Source organism: Hippocampus zosterae, chromosome 12, assembly GCF_025434085.1.
Source record: "Hippocampus zosterae strain Florida chromosome 12, ASM2543408v3, whole genome shotgun sequence".
Taxonomy (NCBI): Eukaryota; Metazoa; Chordata; class Actinopteri; order Syngnathiformes; family Syngnathidae; genus Hippocampus; species Hippocampus zosterae.
The window spans coordinates 15,708,015-15,727,974 of record NC_067462.1 but is presented as its reverse complement, the minus strand read 5'-3'; the positions used below and the strand labels follow the sequence as shown (position 1 = coordinate 15,727,974).

Sequence of the window (19,960 nt, the reverse complement as noted above, 5' to 3'; positions counted from 1 at the left end):
TTTATTTTGTGATTTCCTCTCTTGATTTTCTGTTTGGCTCATTATGTTTGTTTTTCTGAGTGTCATTGAAGTCATCGTTGATTTACGTTTTCGGCGGCGGTCATTAAACGCCTCTCGAGCAGAAGGCATGGAGACTGAGAAGGAGAAGGATGTGCCTGTAGTTGCTTGAGTTAAACAAATTAATGAAGCTTATGTTTTAAAAAGAACCAACACGACAGCTCTTTGTTTTAATTCCGTATTAACAATATCGTATTGCACGGCTGCAGACTCTGCCGTGTGAACGCAAGTGGGGCTGCACAAGGCTAAACACGCTTCTCTTTAGTCAGCAGCTTTTTAAGTGTGAACGCTCCACAAAATTTGCACCGGTGTAAGATATGTCACAACAAAATACATCGGTGCAGCACCGATGCAAATGTGTGCCGTGTGAACAACACTAATGATGTGTTGCCGTGCTGTAGGAACTCTGTGTGTGGATGCAACACATGTCCAGGCCTCCAGGACTCTGTTGATCATCCAAAACTCGGACCTCCGTGACATCAGATGGAGCTCTCAACACCTGACGCTCGATCCCCAGTTGAGGAGCTTACTGCAGTGGGCGGCAGCCTCCATCGCCGGCGCTCCCCTGATCCAACTGAGTCCCGACAATGAGCTCCAGCAGGTAATAAAGATGCATTTCGGTTGTCAAAACACTCAGCTTTCACGTCCTTCGACCTCTCCAAGTAAAGCAGCTGTTGTTGCCTGAATGTTCTTTTAAGATATGTTCTTAGAAGAGCATCAGGGTTATGGAGATGCAAGCTGTCAAGAAACAGCATGGCAAAAATAATACACCCACTTCCTCAGGCTCAAGGAGCCGCATTCTTGTAACTATCATGCAGGCATTTTAAATGATGAACCCTCAGTCGCAGTTCCGCCTTTGTGGATTTGTTGCGAAGCGCGACTCAGCAGTCAATAGTCCTCTGCTCTCTGCTGTGATTGCATCAACGCCGACATGTACGCACGGGCACATCTTTTGGCTTCAACCAATCAGCGCTGATGCAATGGGCATTACACATCAAAGCAGGGTTCCACGGGTCTTTAAAGGTCATAATAAAAAAAAAGAAGCTGTAAAATTATGTTCTTAATTGTCCTTAATTTTCAGGGAAAGCTTCTAAAATCAATAAAAATCCTTATTTTTTTTTTATTCAAAAAGATATTGGCGTTTTATATTATCTAAATTTAAATTTTTCTTGGTCTACTTTATTTGTGAATTTCCCACCTGTAATACAGGTAGGAAAATGAAAATTTGACATACAGTATGTCAAATAAAGAGTAGGCTAATTGCCCCTAAAAATAAATATGTGCCCCTCCTTTGGCAGCAATGATTTGAACACCAGCTCAGTGATATGTAGCTTTGTGTTCAGCCCGCATTATGCTGAGCGGGCATTATATCCACCGTGAATCCCCTGCTGAGTGGGGAAAAAGTCCTTAAAAATGCCCTCAAAAGTTCTTAAAAGGTCCATAAATAAAAAGCAAGTGGAAGAGTGGGAACCCTGTAAAGAGCTTTGATCTACGACACCAGCTAAGTAAGCCTAGCTGAGACAACAGCTAGGTTAGTACAGTAGACACGACGCTCGAGGTCGGACGGATGCGTTTTTTCTGCCATCTGTATGTTTTTCTCTCTTATCTGTCCAAATACATATTTTTCGACAAACAATAGCTGTCTTGTCTACGACGTATTTTTTCATTCCACCGGGGTTTAGCTAGTGTATTTATAAAGAGACCAAAATCTCCTTTAGATTCATATGATTTACAGGTTGATTTGTTTTTCCTTTTCGTGGGAACCTATCCAGCATTATTCACTCAAAAAGTTTTTCTCGGGGATGGCCGTCTTGGTGCCAAGGAACTATGTTGAAGTAAGTTGAATTAAATTTTGACAAGAGTCGTCCTATGTTGGCATCTTAGGTCATCTGTGACAGCAACAAACATTTATTTTTCATCTATTCCATTTATTCATCATTTATTCAAGCAAGGCTGAACCATCTTGGACATGTCAATTAGTTGTTTAAAATTACGCGACCATTCGAGTTCATTCCTTTTGTAATGTGTACTACGTTCAATTTTTGGATTAGGTTTTTCCATACTTATCTACACACAACATTAAAAAAAAATCCAAGCACGAAAATAGTGTCTTGTTTTTTGTTTTTCCGGATAAACCCTCGCAAAATTTGGAGATGTGCAGTATGCTTTTCATGGGACAGTGCCTTAAAATGAAATGCAAAGTAAATGTGTCTGCCCAGTTAAAGCCTTGATCGCAGTTTGTATGTTTCATCTTCCATCTAGCTTTGATTGAGAAGAAAATGGCGATGCATGCAGTTCATTGAATATTATCAAACCATATTTTTTGTACTAGTCCCACCAGTCAAAAAATGTATTATTAAGAAAAAACATATATGCTGTAAAATGCTGCATATAACACATCCCCGAGTATATGCCCCCCCCCGTCCCCAAGATCATTCTTTGTCTTTACTTGTGTCTAATACGGAGGTACCACCCCTTGATTTGTCGGCATCTTTTTTGTGGCTCCAGTTTTAGAGACATTGATCTTTTTATCAAGTAATCGATTGACAATTCATTTGGGGATGTTGTTTATTCTCTAATACAAGTGAAACACACTTGTTGTTTCCATAATATTGTGAAACGTTAATTTTTGCTTGATTATCATATGAAAGGTGATCTGCCTCGAGATTGCCCGTCTTTGACAATATTATATCAAAAATGAAAGTGAAATGGCTGCGACCAAGTAGACTGGAGTCTCACTGATTTCATTCCGTTCAATCTGATAATCAAAGTGTTTCAATCTTAGTGAAGTCAAATTGTTGCTGTGGTTTCAGCTGCCAGCCGTGGTCCAAAGACTGCGCGAGAGGAAGTGGAGGGTGGGAGACCTGCTGCACTTCTTGTTACGCTACTGTGAAGAGAGCCAGACGCACGCTCAGCCTAAGCCCAGGGAGGAGACGCCTCAGTCGGGGAGAGAATCTTACCGCGTCCCCCTTTTCAAGCGGCTGCTGGAGCACGCCTAAGCCCCTTGATGCCCCCCTTGAGCAAAGCGGTACCGCAGCCATGTTCCTCCAGAGGGCGCCGTCAGCTGATTGAAGGCCTTGTATAATGTATTATTTCGCCACTGTTTGATTGTTCCAGTAATCTTGCACATGTTGATTTAACAGACCGCCTCACACCTCACTTTCCTAAAAAGGAAGGAGAGCGAACCCATCTCATTTGTTCCTGGCATGGCGATTTGCAACTGAGAGAAAGCGTGAGTGTGTGTGCGTGCGTGCGTGTGTGTGTGTTTTTGTTTGGGGATCCCCATGGCTGCCAAGCCCATGAGGTCATCACATTCACAGCTCACCTTGGCGACATTGGTGTTTCCACATGTGAGAGGAACACACACAAACGAGAGGAACACCACACACACCCTTACATTATCAGAATAGAAGCCGCCTCGAAAAAAGTATTTCTCTCCCTGAAGTATTCAATTGTTACTTTCTCCACTCTCATTCAAGCAACATTTCAAAAAAATGCAAACACCCTTCCCTTTGTTTTAAAGGTTTATCCGTAGCCTCTTTCACACAGAAATACTGCAAAAAATGCCTCAGAGTCGATCTACCACTCTGCCTTTCATATAGTAGAAGCATCTCCTTTCAACACAACAGTGCTGGAAAAGTGGGTTAGTAAACATTACATGTTGATTCCATCAGTGTGGAAACCCCTTAACACGCGGTTGGTCATGGCTCACTTACGACTCCAATGCTACCTCCTAAAGTGGAAAATTGCCCTATTAAGTTTAGCCTCTCCCTACCCCAATTTCTGTGTTGTTTTGAGCGGACAGCTGCAAGAGAAAACATGCTCTCATTTGTCAATGTGATCACATTTGTGGCAACAGAATGATAACTCGTAATTGTTTTTGCCCGCCAATATAGTGTTCCTACTTCATCTTAGAATGGTGGCTTGCCTTGCAACTATTACTTTGAATTGGAAGGGAAATAATGGCAGTTGGATTAGCGATGGGCATCCCTCCGTTCATTGATTATTTACATTGGACAATCTCCTTTGAAGTTGAGACGAGATGGCAAAAGAGATTTCTTTAGACAGCAAACGATTCAATTCTTAAGATAGTACTCGCTTAAACGTCTTCAGACAGCAAACTAATCGAGACTTTTTTTTAGTTCCCGATCCAAACTCTCTGAGGCCATTAACGGCAATCGAGTCATTAGATGTCAGTCAAGGTTCTTTTAGATGAAAAAAAAATACGATACACTGCAAGGGATTTTTTTTTCTTTTTCTCGTTATTACGGCAAACCAGTTGACTAGGAAGCGAGTAAACTTGCTGACTCATCGTTGACCTCCCATCTTCACGAGGGACGTGCTCGAGCTTATCCCAGCGGTGAGCTTCTTCATGGTTTTGACTCGTTCCGACGTCTTGAGATGGCAAGGCTTTTGACTGTAGTTTACTTCAACTTTCTTTACACACTGAGAGATTGACATCAAGCGGACACATTGAGACTTCATTAGAAAGCAAATTTGTTGCGATTTCTGTTGACCGCAAACAATGTAGCAGGATTTCATTAACCGCAAAACATGTTGAGATTCAAGACAGTAAACTTGCCCAGACTATAAACGGCACTGTCGCTGGAACTTCTTTAAGCAGCAATTGAGGCTTCTTTACAAGGCAAACATGTTAATAAGCCTCGGATGCCAGTCAAGATTTCTTTTGGATTACAAACTCGCTTAGATTTAGATAGCAAACACACTCATTTTTAGACTGCAATCAAGAGTTCTTTCGATGGGTCATTCAGGCTTTAGTCTGTAAACCTTTGCAGGTTTCTGTTGATGGCGAACAAAAACTTCTTTTGAAGGCAATCAAGTTGAGACCTGAGACATTCGCCAATATTTCTTTCAATGGCAAACTCATTGAGACTTTAAACTGCAACAGGCAATTCCGAAGGTTAAACGGGGTGAGACTCGAGGTGGCCCTTTAGACTTCCTGATACATCAAATGAGTTGAGATGTCGAGCTTCATTTGCTTCCAAACACAATTCCACACACATTACTGAATTCTCAGGATCAATTAAAAAGTGTTATTTATCATGCCCATCCCGACTGTGAATTACGTTGACTAGGTACGTCGATATTACAAAAGTATTTTTTTCAAGGCGCTAAGTGGAAATATGCCAATGTTGATGGCTGTAATGTTGCCAAACTGGCCTCTCGTTAACGCCAGTCATCACCAGTGTTGGTCATCCGTGTGTCCCAATTGCAGAAGTTTTATTGACGCAGATAACGTGCATTGTTTAACCGCACACTCACGATGAATGGATGTCAGGCCACAGATGGATGACCACAACTTCCCTGATGGGTTGCATCTGTGTGCGCAGGCACAGCGGAACCACTTGGATGCGGTTTTAATGAGCTACGTCGTGGGCCTTATAACACCCCAACACCCCCCACCCCCCGCCTTCGAGGATTTGATAACGGCCCACCGTGCAATTCTAATGGCGCGAAACTTTAGAAAGTCCAAAATCTTTTAACCAATGCATCGCTGTTGGGTGGATTCATCTCCTAAACCGTTACTTTTCAAGAAATATATAGATATATATTTTAAAATTCATCAATTATTGGTGAATTTTACATTTTAAAAATATTATAGGCTGAAGAAGGGATTGATGAATAGTATGGCAGTGTGGGGAAAAAAAACATAAAATTGTCCCAAATTTGTACACAAGAGACTTCTCCCCGACAGCGAAGACATGCTTCTGTAAACGTGTGTTGTAATTGATAAAAGCCTGGCTTTGCATCTCTCGTTTCGTCTTCACCTGCATGGCTCAAGATTTTGTTCTGAAAGCGCCATGCCATCTGTTCCTGCTTCAACACTATAGGCTGCTGCCCAAAATGGTCTGTCTGTCCATCTGTCTCACGTTTGTTTAATCAACAAATATGTCAAAAGGTGCACTATGGAAAGAAAAAAAAGTTGTTGCTCACGATGAAGAGGGTGTGTATTACAAATGAACCTTGCAGTGAGACTGAGTTAAAAGGTATGTAAAAAATTGTGAAAAGAGACTATGTGTGAACAAAGACATTCCCTTCACATTCCAGCTTGTTTTTGTGCTTGTTGGACGCTGGATGTGCACCTGCAAAATTTTGTAAAATGGCCACTGCTGTTGTATTCCAGTATTGCTTTCAACCCCCCCCCCCCTCCACAGACACACACACACACACCAGCCCCCACTCACACTCTGTATCTGTTCCTGCTTACTTGTAAAGTTCTACCAAATAAAGGCATATAATATATAATACGTGTGTATATATATACACACATGTGCAGCGAAGTATTCTCTACGTGACATTGCTGAATAGTGAATGCACATTTGTAAGCTTGACATCAGTACTTTATTTCAGAAAAAAAAGCTCTGTGTGGCAATAAAGCGTTTACGTGGTAACCCCTTTTGGCTCCTTTTCCTCATTTAAGGAACTAAAAAAATGAATACAAGCGCATGTAGGGGGATAGCCAGAATTTTTTCAGCGTGGTGGCCAGGGTGACACAACATTTCACCGAGCGGATGGCCACAAGCGCGTGCACACCTTACGGGAAGGGCTGGGGAGAGGGAAGTCTGGGCTTGCCAGCTAAAGCTGTTGACCCCACAACCCAAACCCTGATAAGCGGTCGAGAATGGATGATTGGATGGCTGAACCGTCCACAGTCAGAAATGTAATGGACACGACTCCCAAAACTTGCTCAACCCACTCAGGACATACAGAAAGCAATATTTTGTTTAACTTACTTTACTAGATAACGCCTTTATTTTCTGTCGCTTTTTTTTTTTTTTAATGTACTACCTCATAGTCTACTTCTATTTTGCATGCTGCCATTGATGGCCCAACGTCCTCCGGACATCATTTGGCTGATCCTGCCCATGCATTTATTTAAACCACTGTGCTGCCAGAAGAATAATGTAGCAATATTGGCAGGCGAAGGACTTACAGTAGAGTGCAGTGATAAAATTATAATTTATCAGTCAACCATACGTCCACAAATCATTTTGTTGAAAATGACATAATGAGATACATGTGCAAGCCCGACAGGTTGGATATGAATAGGGCTTCGTCTCCCATACCTCTTTACATCTCTGATCGAATACTGTCATGCACCTTACACCGTCTTGGAATCAGCCAGTCCTCCTTCAAGTGTCTCCAGTTGGTCCAAAATGCTGGCGCTCACCTCCTGACTGGATCTCGTTAGAGGGAGCGCATTACCCCAATTCTGGCTTCTCTTCACTGGCTCCCTGTACAATTTAGAGTTTGTTTTAAGATAGCTCTATTTGTTTTCAATTTCTGTAATGGCCTCGCTCTCTAAGCCCCTCCACCCTTACCTACCTGCCCAGTGCCTCAGGTCTGCAGACCAGACACTACTGGAGGTGCCGAGGACTAAACAGCACCTCAGAGGGAAGTGAGCCTTTTCTGTTGCCGGTCCTTTCCTCTGGGTTGACCTTCCGTTAAATTTTCGCAAGCCTTCTCTCTGTCCATATTTAAAACTCGTTTGAAGACACATCTTTCTCTTTGGCTTTCGACCCAATGTGAGACTGACACTGTTCCATTGTTTTCTGGTGTCCACTGTATTTGAATTAGTATCCTTCGTTTGTGTTTTAATTTACTGTTTTCACTTTCTTTTGTTGTTTTATTATTGTTATGTTTGATGTAAGGTGCTTTGTTACAGATGCACCTCTTGTGAAATGCACAATAGAAATAAAGTTGTACAGTATTGTATTTTGTGAAGCGATGCACAATCCGAATGGATACATTTAATAAAAATGAATGGTGATCCAGTGGTTAGCGCGTCGACCTCACAGTGCAGAGGTACTGGGTTTAATTCCAGCTCCGGCTTCCCTGTACGGAGTTTGCATGTTCTCCCCGGGCCTGCGTGGGTTTTCTCCGGGTACTTTGGTTTCCTCCCACATTTCATTCACACTTAGAGCCCTCTAAAAATGAACTCCCGTCAAATACTGAAGCTGGCAATTAATCCCTGAAAATTTTGACATTTTTAAACCACAGCGTTCATGACAAACATGAACTCCAACTCCAACGGCCGTCTGATCTATCAATGAAATTATGTAATCCTGTCGGAAAGGTGGTTTATGGAAAAGCTTGTTGTTGCTTACATTCCAAAGCCAACCCACCAAATGTCGACACACTGCTCTCAAGCATGCTGTACTGTAATTGCAAGCAAGAGTGTGTCGACTCCAAGGCAGTCGACTCGATAGGTGCCAAAACAACCAGAAGGTTTGTGGTCTTATATCAAAGTTGGTCTCAATAACAGATGCAACAACACCTCTGTTGCTGTGTCATTTAACACCTGTAATTACTGTACGACGTGTAATAGGCCACTGCTATGGTGCTCATGAATGGAATTGTCTGGTCGGCATAGTGGAGGGCTGACAAAAAGGGGAACAGAATGAGTACAAGGCAGAAACATTTAATTGCAGGTTTCCTCAGGATGATACAGCAGTCAAGGAATGTGTCTGACAAGTATCTTTCTCTCTTTCTCTCCTTTTCTTAAAAAATTCCCATTATTTTATTGACAAAACGTTGAATACAAAATGAGGGCAATCCAATTGACATTATATAATTTACTTTATATACTGTACATACATGACAATAAAACATAAAAGAATATAGTATGTCAAGCTACGGAAGATAAAAGAAAAAAAAACAAAAGATAAATCATACTGTAGTAGTACAGGACAGCCTTAAATGAGAGATATCGATTTGTTGTGAGAAATTTTCTTCGAACGCACAAATGGAAGTGAGGAAGCAGTACATGTGTAGGGTTCAAGTAATCTTCCCCAACCCTCTCGAACAACAAATCGACAGAGATGTGTTCCTCGAGCCGGTCCTTGGCCTCGAGGACCGGCTCAAGGACCGAAGGGCGATCCTTGGTCCTCGGCCTCGGAGTCAAGTCCTTGGTCCTTGGCCTCGGAGTCAAGTCCTTGGTCCTAGGCCTTGGGAGTCAAGTCCTTGGCCTTGGATAGCCGGTCCTCAGACACAATGAGGGATTAGAGCCTCGAAACACTTGCATAAGGACCTCAAAAATTACAAACGAATCTAATAAATTCCATCCAAGGAAACCCATATTGATGGTTTAACTCTGGCGCTTTAAGAGGGGCAGGTCTGTCACTGACAGGTAACAATTAGCGCAACGTATAAAGAGCGGCATCACAGTTAGTTTCAATCACGGTTTGTTGCGTTCGCGATCAGCAGTTTAGAGTGTAAAGCAGGGGTCTCCAACGTGGTGCCCGCGAGCACCAGGTAGCCCGTGAGGACCACACCAGTAGCCCGCCAGTGCTAGGATTGTGATTTGCTCGTAGAAATTATGATTTAAAAATGCAAACATGGGCAGTATTATAGATTCTATAGCTACCTATTTAGCTATCTAACTAGCTAGCTACAGTATATATCTAGCTAGCTAATGTTCTAATATTATTAAATGTAATTTGTACAAATGTTATTTTAGACGTGTATCAATTTGGTAGCCCTTCACACAATCAGGACACATGAAGTAGCTCTCACTCTCAAAAAGTTTGGTGACCCCTGGTGTAAAGCCTTTCTGTAACAGTGGTGTCTTTTATTTAGTTATGTTTGCGCAGTCGTCACGTTTGTGCGGTCGCACTAGAATGTTTGTTTGAACCAAGTAATTTGCGTTACAGCTGCAGTCAATAATGTCGGCAGTTCACTTCTGGGTTTGGTCGTTGGGATTTGGAGTCCTTTTGCTCGATTCCAGTAATGTTTGCTGAATGCTTTCTCGTGTTTGGAATAATGAATATTGATAATACATATTTTAAAATCATGGTTGATTTAATTCATTCTTATGATCGTTGTGAATTTGAAAGTATTAAATTAATTAATGTAGTATTAGTGGGAGTGGTAATAATAGTAGTACTCAGAGAATGTTTAGAGATCAGCCATCTCGTGACCTCTGCGTCCCGCGTCCTCGACGCATAATTTTCGCACAGTTCCAAACAATGTGCCAGTGTTGTGTCCAAGGACTGGCAACCCGAGGTACCACTCTATACAGGTGTTGGTACCTGCTTGGAGCGTCCCTTTAGCGTCCACTTACACGCCCACCCTTCACTCATTGGCGGACTTCTTCCCCGCATGCCTGTCCTCACTCACGTCTGCCTTCTCTCTCTCTCTCTCCCTCTCCATATATGTATGTATACACGCCCACCCTTCACTGATTGGCCGACTTCTTTGCCGCATGCCTGTCCACAGTCACTTCCGCCTTTTCTCTATATAAACAGCATGTCGGCTGACAGTCAGGTTTTGGAACTCAGCGCATACACAAGACGCTCCGCATCATAAGGCGTCCTTTCCATTTTGGAGAAAATTTAAGACTTTTAATGGCGCCTTATAGTCGTGAAAATACGGTACTTACTTTCCTTGACGTCATTATCAAATATGAAAAAAGACAACAACAATAAGATACTATTTAAATACATTAAATACATCTTGTAGATGTTCAATGGGCAGCCCGGTGATCGACTGCTGCGATCGCTAGATAGGATCAGTCCTCCAGTAAATATGGTACAAAACCTTCAAGTCACTTTTGAAACCGACCACTTTTAGATGATCACGTATCCAATGACGTGTCCTGTATTTGGTGGCCAGCAAAACCCTTATGTCGGATGAGCAATGGCGGTCCATTAAAGCTATATTATGACCAGTTATCCACTTAACTGCGGGAAAGCTTCTCCAGCCAACTACTTTCAGAGCAGACGAGGACTCGACTGTGTCGTCTCTGTTCCCACATACTGCAACCCAACAAAACAATCCCCATTTAAAAAAAAGAAAATTAATAACCAAAAAGATGTGACCTTTTCTGGAACTGTAGCAGTTACATGGTACGACTTTTCCATTACGAGCCAAACTTCTACTGTACATGTATAGCGCATCTACAAACGGTACTTAAAAAGAATGTTCCAGCGATGGTGTTCTGTGTAATTGACGTTGTAATATTCCAGCATCATCTATCCAGAGGGTTATACAATCTTTAGTGAGGTACATTGGAAGCGCATTGGTGGTTCCCCAACACCTGACTCCAGTTTCCAGTGTCCGTTTCGTCTGAGCACTGGCGGGGGAATCGGATGACGCTGCAATCTGGCGAGAAGGTTTTTTTGCACTTGGGAGGGCGCCAGGGTGCACAGCTGGGTCAACAAAATAGCAGCCTGCGTTTCCGTGGGAAACCGCCGTTTGATCCCTCACTCTGAGCTCAACTTCCAAGGCTGTTTTCCAAACACTTTACAGCGGGAAACCGTGGGCTTCCCATCGGCGACAGTGAAGGTTACTTTTGTGATGGCGGGAGTCTGAGAGGGCGTGAGGTTCCCTCATCCTCTCCCAATTTGTCTTTCAAGAAACGTTATCATTGTTTTGATAGTTTTGAATTGTTATTGTTGAGGGTGTGATTTGGCCTTCAGGTGTATTGTTAGTGTTCTTTGGCCATTTTGTTTGATTTATGACCCCGATATGCATATTTGGAATGCACCCAGAAACAAGATTACTCAACGAGACCTTTGAATATACTCTGCATTGTCGTTGTCTATACTACTTTCAATTGTTCTGGTTTTGAATTTTCCATGAACCAAATGAATGTAAATAAATGCACTTTTATCCAGGAGTCATACATTGTCAAAGTTATTATTTTAAGGAAACACAACAACAACAGCAATAATCTGTTTTCTGAATATTTGATGTTAGATTACCGGTAGTTTGATCTTGTCTTGTCTTCTAGATTCTTGTTTGTCTTTGGGGACAAATTTTCATCTGTTTGAGTTTCAAGTTCTTCGGTTAAATCCTATCCAACGTTGTCAGTTCAAAACCCGCAACTAACTGGTGACAAGCCGAGGGTGATTTCCAACTCCCACCCAAAATGACTACATTTACAACGTAAATTAAATGGGAATAATGTATTCCCAGCAGTCTTTTTTTTTATTTCATAGTGTGTCTTGGTCACAGAGTCGTTTGTCGGTTTCGTTTTGTTTTGTTTTTTGTCCAATCAGATTTCTGCTTTGATGTGTTGCCATGCAAACAGTGGTGGGCCGTGCATTTCTACCTTAGGCCTTCAGCGAGGTCACATACATGCACAATGTAGGCTCTTCAAGCAGCACTTAATTTCAGGAGCATTTAAAACCATCAAGTATGCATTCACAATTAAGAGAAGGAAACTAAATTTACAGATATTGTCAAAAATAAAAAGATGATTTAAAAATACTAAATAAAATGCCACACAAATTACGCTGTGTGATCTTAAACAAGTATGTCCAATAAATTGTGCAATGTCGCAGTTTCATATAAGACACCAACCAAACAAGAACAAAAAAAACTATTATTTGAAAATAAAGTAAACAGATAATTTGCATTTTGAAAATTGGCAATACAACAGCAAATAACTGTGTTAATAAATGTTGAGCAGCTGAAATGGAATGAACTTTCGTACATGAAGGTGATTACAATGCGCCATTAGAAATTGCAGGTGAGCAGATTTATTTGATACATTTTTGTATCTTTGTCATTTTATTTTGTTACCATTAATTTAATACTAGCGAAATAAAATGACAAGAAGAAATGAAAAATAAAATTCATTTACTCACCAATGTAGTGCCTGTTTACTGAGCAGCAGATCTACGCGAGTGTCCCCAAACGTTTTTAAACGCACCGTAACTTGTAAGTGCCCAGCCGTGCTCTGATGTTTCCTTGCTGCCTTGGTAAAAAAACTTAAAATGGGTAAATCCAGTGTGGCTCCAAACACCAAATCGGTCAGTTGCAAGCAATAGGCAGTCCCAGCAGTGCAATTTACAGCGTTTCTCAGGAGGCTGTGAGCCACGGGTACCGTTCATAATTGCTCGTCTGAAAATGATGAATAAACCCTTTTCCTTGCTGGGACAGGCTAGCTAGCGCAGGAGTTCGGCGACCTCTTCACACAATATCCAGCTTTTTGTGGAAGGCCTGTCTTGAAAATTGTGTGGAAAGTAGTTCTGCAACCAGATCAAGTAAATCTACCTTGAAAATGGATCTAGAATGTTGATTAGGACTTGAAAACACTACAGGATCAAAGCCTGAGGTCTCCACAAGTTCCGGTTCAAATTCGACAATTGTAACATTTAGGGTACTATTAAAATCTCCAGAAACTCAGCTTTTAAAAGATGTACAAAAGATAACATGTTCACACATGTACTCAGCCGATGATGTTGCACCAGCGATTTGTTTTGACAGATGACGGAGAAGCAACCTCTTCTGACAGAGGTATCTCATCCAGGTCTAGAAAGTCAACCTTGCCACAGTTTGTCTTAAGCAACAGGTGCTTCTACTCAAGAACTCGTTCACCTGTCGGTTGAGTAGAAGCGGCTGTAGCTAAAGACAAACAGTGGCAGGGTTTACTTTCTGGGCCTGCATTTGACACCTCTGTCAGATAGGAGGATTTGCATTTTGGTCTTTGCTAGAGAGACACTCACATTCTCAATGGGAATTTAACCAGTCAAGCGATTAAACAACAACATCAACAGTGACTCCAACATTTGAGATAATGGTGGACATAAGAAGTACTCCTTAGAGGCCCATGGATCCTTGGATTTTATTTCACGTGTCACATTTGAAAATATATGGCAGGTAACGTACTGGCAAGGACTCCCAGAAATGAGCCCAACACAGATGGATGGACAGCAAAGTTCAGTATCAGTAATCAGTAAAAATCAGTAATTTGATATTCCGAAATGGAAGCAGCAGTCCGAAACTAAAACGTTTACACCTAATAAAGGAAAATAATGGATAAAAAACAACAACAATAATAATCCCCTTCTGACCGGGATGGGAATAAAACTGTGCATTTTTGTGTCATTGCTCCACAGGTTGTCAGTGAGAGTGACCGTTTTTGATGAATTGGACGCTCCTAAAACATCTTCCTTCAACGTAATTGGCATGAGAGAACGTCTTTTCAGTCTAGTCATAGGGGAACATAATAGTTGGCGGTTAACGTCTAATCCACTCTCAAACTCCTCCATGGTTCTTCGCATGGCCCTGTATTCCCTAATAGATGTGGTCACATTATGTTATCAGTGCATACATAGCCTTGATACTCCCCGAGACAAATAATGTCGGTGTGGTTTCGCCGGTAACCATATGACTTCTGATGTTGCATCAGTCGGAATCACAAAACCACAGAAAGATCTCATCTGTCGAGTAGGAAACCACTGGAATGTCACTCAGGCTGTAAGGTTATCTTGCCGTTGCGCTCAATTCACACACGCACACACACATTTGTGGTGCTTGTCTCGTTGTGTAGCAGAAAATAAACAGTCAGCAATCCAGATAGGCCCCACGGTGTTGTGTCTTGTCGTCTATGCGCAAAGTGACATCAGATAGGCGGGGTCCTGGCATGGTGCATCCCCTGCTGACATCACTTCCCACCCAACAGCAACAAACGGGTGGGTTGTTGGGAGAGTCCACTGGAGAGGGGAGGGAGGAACAGAGAAGGGGGGTGTCGCTGAGTCAAGTCCGTGGAATCCATGATTCCTGTGAGCCGGGCTTTGTGTCGGAGGGGAAAACCGGCTACATCATCCCGGCCAGGCCTTTTGTTTAACTCGCCTGAAAGAAACTCTCCATTGTTTTGTTTCATGTGCTCCAACTTTCATCAGCGCACACTTAATAGGTGAGGAGCCTCATGAATTGCTGAGGGCGGCTGGGAAGGAGTGAGGGCAGAAGGAGAGTGACCTGCTGCTGACTCAGTTCCACCATTTGTTTCATTTCATTCAGCATCAATACACGTCTTGTTTTAATAGAGGACGTCATTCTCCGACGGTTTGAAGGTATCCGGTGTAAAATATTTGATGGTCAGACCGTGGCTAATGTACTTACTCTCCCCAGCCCAAACATCTTCAAGTGCATCATCAAATCAAAATATAATAAATACAAAAAATATCATCCCACTCTTAGGTCACCATCTCCATGTGAAAAAGGTTTAGAAGTGAACCTCTTTTAAGGTGATGTCTTGCAGCAGAGAAACAAAAGTTTTGAACATCAGAATCTCTTTTATCTATTTAATTGTAATTATGTTCATCATTCCATTGTCCACGCTTCAATCACGTTAACTGCGGAAAGAAGAAACAGAGTTTGAATTCTTGAATCTTATTCAATCATTCTTGGCAAGCTGAACAACGAAAATATTCTCTGTGTTTATGAAAAGACGGTTCTCTGTTTCACTGATTTGATCCTTCCTATTGTGTTTCCATGGCGTTTGATGACTGTACGCAGTGACTGACAGTACCAGATATACAAATAAGGGTTGAGCTTTTATCCGACCAATTTCTGCAGTGGATGTCCTCATTGTAGATGAGCTAGACCCTATCCCAGCCGGCTTTGGGTGATAGCTGAGTTCCACCCTGTACTGGTCGCCAGTCAATTACAAGGTACATGACGAAAAACAACCATTCACCCCTCCACACACGTCTTCAATGAATCGAATATGCATATTTTGGGTATGTGAGAGGACACCGGAGTACACGGACACAAAAAAAAAAAACACTGCAAGTCATGTTCCCATAAAGTTTTCCCCTTGGTGCTGCCTGGACTAGTATTGAAATAGTACTCAAATGGAGTTTTAATACACCAGTTTGAGGGTGTCTACTGAGCACTCATGGAACGGTACCGAAGGTAAAATAATTTCCAGGGGCGCAGTTACATGGTGGTTACCACTGGCTGCTCTCTCACCAACCCCCTTGGTGAAAATTTTGATATATGTGATTCTGTGTTGCACACAACTAATTTGCCGTTACTGCCCTTCCCAGTGAGGCACGTGTATGCTCTGCCACCATGCATTTTGTTTTAGCATCTGTCAGTAGTATCGATACGATTGAGCAAAACGCAGAATATGAAAGAAATTTTCATTAAAGTGAACCATTTGATCCCTGTAGTGAGCATGAATCAACATGATTCCTTTCACACCTCAGCACACAATCAACAGGGTCAAAAAGTCATTGTTTATCATCCCATGCCCCTGATAATGTCGCACTGGACCTCAAAAGTCTTGGCATCTACAGGATCCTCAATCAAAATGGATTTTAGACTAAAATAACAAGGCCATGTTGCACTCACCTCAAACTTCTTGGATATACAGTATGTTACAATCAATGAGGGTTTTGCTTCCATCCAGAACATTTCTGCCCGAAAATTGACATTTGGTGGTTGTTCAAACAAAACCATCAAATAGGCTTTTCTTTTTTGACCACTGGGCATGACTCCCTGAAAGTTTGACGGTGTCGAGTGGAAATCCGTTTGCATGGTACACAATTTGGGGGGAAGTGAAGAACACAGCCAAATAGCACCCAGTTACCACACACATTTTGGAACACTATCATTTGGACTCGATTAGGTTCTCGCTTTCATTTGGAACAATCCATCCATTTTTAACACCGCTTATCCTGAAGAAGGTCATGGGGAGTTGTTGGAGCCTACCCCTGCTGACTTCGGGCAGAAGGCAGAATGCAGCCTGAACTCAACTCAACAGTATTTATAGAGCACTTTCAAACAGCCATCGCTGCATACAAAGTGCTGTACATGGAGCAATTTAACATATACAGTAAACAGTCAAACAAATCGGTAATAAAGACGGTAGAAAGCACCAAACAGTAAGACCAAGAATAAATCTAAGTCATGCTGAGTCGAATGCCAAAGAACTGGTCGCCATTCAATCGCAGGACACATATAGAGACAAAAGAACTTTTACACCCACATTCATACCGTCACTGAGTGGGAACCGATCCCACGTTGCCCGCACACAAGACCGGCATGTGTACCATCAGCGACTCCATTTGGAACAATCATCCCTGCAAATTGACTGACTTCAAGCGTGTGTTACTTGATGGACGGAATCTTCTTCTTTCTCCTATTGGAGGTCCTTCGAACCAAAGCAATGCTCGCACACGTCATTCCATCCCATTCCATTCAGTCCCAACACTTTTTTGTGCGGGGGATTCCAGGGTCTATGTTTCTTCAAGCGTGTTTTGAAACATCTGCCGCTCCCGCCCAAAGTCAGCTGGGATCGACCTCAGCTTCGCGCCACCCTGATAGATTTCATCTCGGGAGTGAAATTAGGATGGGAAACATTCATCTTCATCTGCAGCAAAAATGTCTTAATCATTCATGAGCATTGAGGAATGTTCACTGATAACATTGCACCTTTTGTTTGAAAAATGGGAGGAGAGAATTGGTCGGAAACAAGTGAGCACTGACGCATTTACCCTGTTGGATTGGAGTAAAAATCAGTAGCCTTCCTGCTTTGAAATATTTCCCTTGACTACAGCACAATTATCTTTAATGGTTTGTGTTTGCCGTGGTCTATTTCAAAGGTCGTTCACGTAACCAGGAATACCTGTTGCGGGCACTCGCCGGTGGTGGACAGTGGCATTTGACTGTTTACTACAAGTAAAAGGTAACACTACTTAAACTTAAATAAAAACTATGTAAATACATGTACTCATTTCTTCTGGCAGTTGAAGTCCTTGAGTAACCTTGACAGAATAGTTTTGGCAGGTTTGCTGATCAGTAGCAAGATCCAAAGTGCTGGACGGGTTGTGTGCCATACACATTAGCATTACCAGCTAGCTGAGTTACGCGATTGATCACCGGAAAGAAGTGTAAAAGTCTCACAGCATGTCAACCGCCACTGTCTGGGCTTCTTTTTCTGAACAGTCAGGTTTGGTCATTGTGGTATTCTGAAAAATCAGTCTTGTTTTTTTTTTTTACACCTGAGCACTGAGACGTTTTCTTTTTTGTTTGTGTGTTCTTCTTTGCCGCTTATTGACATTGTAAACTGAGGCTACAGATGTCGAAATTAAGGGCACGGAATGAATGTTACTTGTCAAGTTGTAAAATGCCTTTCTTGACTACAGCAAACATCTGGGAGTGTGCATCATTGAAGATCATTAGGCTTGTTGCTGCAATTCTAAACATGAATCACTGGATGTCTGGTGGAAATCTTTTGCGAAGTGGAATTTGTTTGGAGACCGTAAGAAAATGGTGTGGTACCAAATTGCATGGACTGTATTGCAATTACCTCAAAAATGTTGAATGACATATCTTTTTTTACTTTACTAGATGACATTAATCACTCAGTTTTGGTTTTGAGTTTGACATTTCTAGAACCCATGATTGCAATGCCAAGTTATATCCATTAGTGTGCAAAAACCTGGAACCACTCAAAGTTAATTTCTACTCTAAACTCAAGCGTCCTTCCATCCAAGTGTTTTCAGTAATGATTGGCGCCTATCCCAGTTGATTTTGGTGCATCCTAGACTGGTTGCCAGCCAGCCACAGATGTTTGACTGCATCTTGCCTTGGAATAGTCAATAGTAAAAATATATGCAAAAATTTGTAATCCATTCTTCAAATGAAACTTCATATCAAGCCTATACCTCGATTGTGTGCGTGGGTGTGTGTGTGTGTGTATGTGTGAAAATGCATCAAAATATGTAACAAATACATGTTACAATTAGATTATTGCACAATAAATAAATAATACATATCCATCCATATATAAGGTGCATCGGATTGAAAGGCGCACTGTTGGCTTTTGAGAAAATTGAATGCTTTTAGTTGCGCCTTATGGTGCGCAAAATACGGTATATTCATCTCTAAGGTGCTTAAATCACACCAGTTTTGGAGAGAAGATCCATCTACATACTTCTACCCCCACTGAGCTCCCATTTTTTATTAAAAAGGCAACCAAGGCCATATTGTCAGCATACCTAAACAGACTAGACTTGTTCTGGGCCAACTGGAATTCCTGAGTGGACAAGAAGAAAAAGCAATGGCGATAATATTGTCCCTTGTGGAGAGTCTTTGTTAAGCACAGTGATAATGGACCAAGAATCATTGAGAAGGACCCATTGACAGCAGTCAGAGAGGACATTTCTGAACAGATATTCATTCATTCATTTTCTGATCCGCGGTGGGTGCTGGAGCCTATCCCAGCTGTCTTCGGACAGTAGGCGGGGGACACCCTGAACCGGTTGCCAACCAATCGTAGGGCACACAGAGACAAACAACCATTTGCGCTCACACTCACACCTAGGGACAATTTTGAGTTTTCAGTCAGCCTGCCATGCATGTTTTTGGAATGTAGGAGGGAAGTACCCGGAGAAAAACCCACACAGGCCCGGGGAGAACATGCAAACTCCACACAGGGAGGCCGGAGCTGGAATTGAACCCGGTACCTCCGCACTGTGAGGTCGACGCGCGAACCACTGGGCCACCGGGCCACCCCGACCAGATATATGACCTCCATTTACAGCTATATCAGTGAGTCTCTGCAGATGAAGATGCTGAACCAAGGTGTTGAACAGGGTGACAGTAGCATCATCAGTTCCCCTCTGACTTTTATAGGCAAACTGGAGATGATCTAACCAGTTAGCAACAGACACTGTAATTTTCTACTAATGACTCTGTCAAAATATGCCAATTCCCATTCATCTATTTTATGATTCGCTTATCCTCACCTATCCCAGCTGTCTTCGGGCAGAAGGTAGGAAACACCCTGAACTGGTTACCAGCCAACTTGTCATTTTCTCTCTCATTAAAACACACATTACAACAATGTATGTGGTTTTGGGGAAACTCTAGAACAAATTAATGGCATTTCCATTCATTTCATTAAGAGAAGATTCTTTGAGATAGGATTTGAGTGTTTTTCGTTACAAGTGTGGTCACAGAATTAATTAAAGTTGTATTTTAAAGCACGGATGTATCTAAAATATATATTTAAGTACAACAAGAAGGTTTATGAACTTACTTTCCACCAGTGATATGTCTGTGAGTGCATGCGTGCGTGCGTACGTGTGTGTTTGTATGAACCCTGGCGCTATGAAAGCGAGCCGCGTGGGAGCGGCGG

The 19,960-nt window shown here is 42.1% G+C and overlaps 1 protein-coding gene across 5 annotated transcripts in view; it reads left to right on the top strand.

The window, feature by feature from the left end:
- akap11 (A kinase (PRKA) anchor protein 11) overlaps positions 1-6,474 on the top strand; it is a 35,147-nt gene extending 28,673 nt beyond the window's left edge. For all 5 annotated transcript variants that reach the window (XM_052081725.1, XM_052081726.1, XM_052081727.1 and 2 more), the window contains 2 exons: positions 459-658; positions 2,871-6,474. In XM_052081725.1, coding sequence (XP_051937685.1) covers positions 459-658; positions 2,871-3,056 — 386 coding nt within the window. In that variant the 3' untranslated portion in view covers positions 3,057-6,474. The remainder of the gene's footprint in view (positions 1-458; positions 659-2,870) is intronic.
- Positions 6,475-19,960: the final 13,486 nt, after the last annotated feature.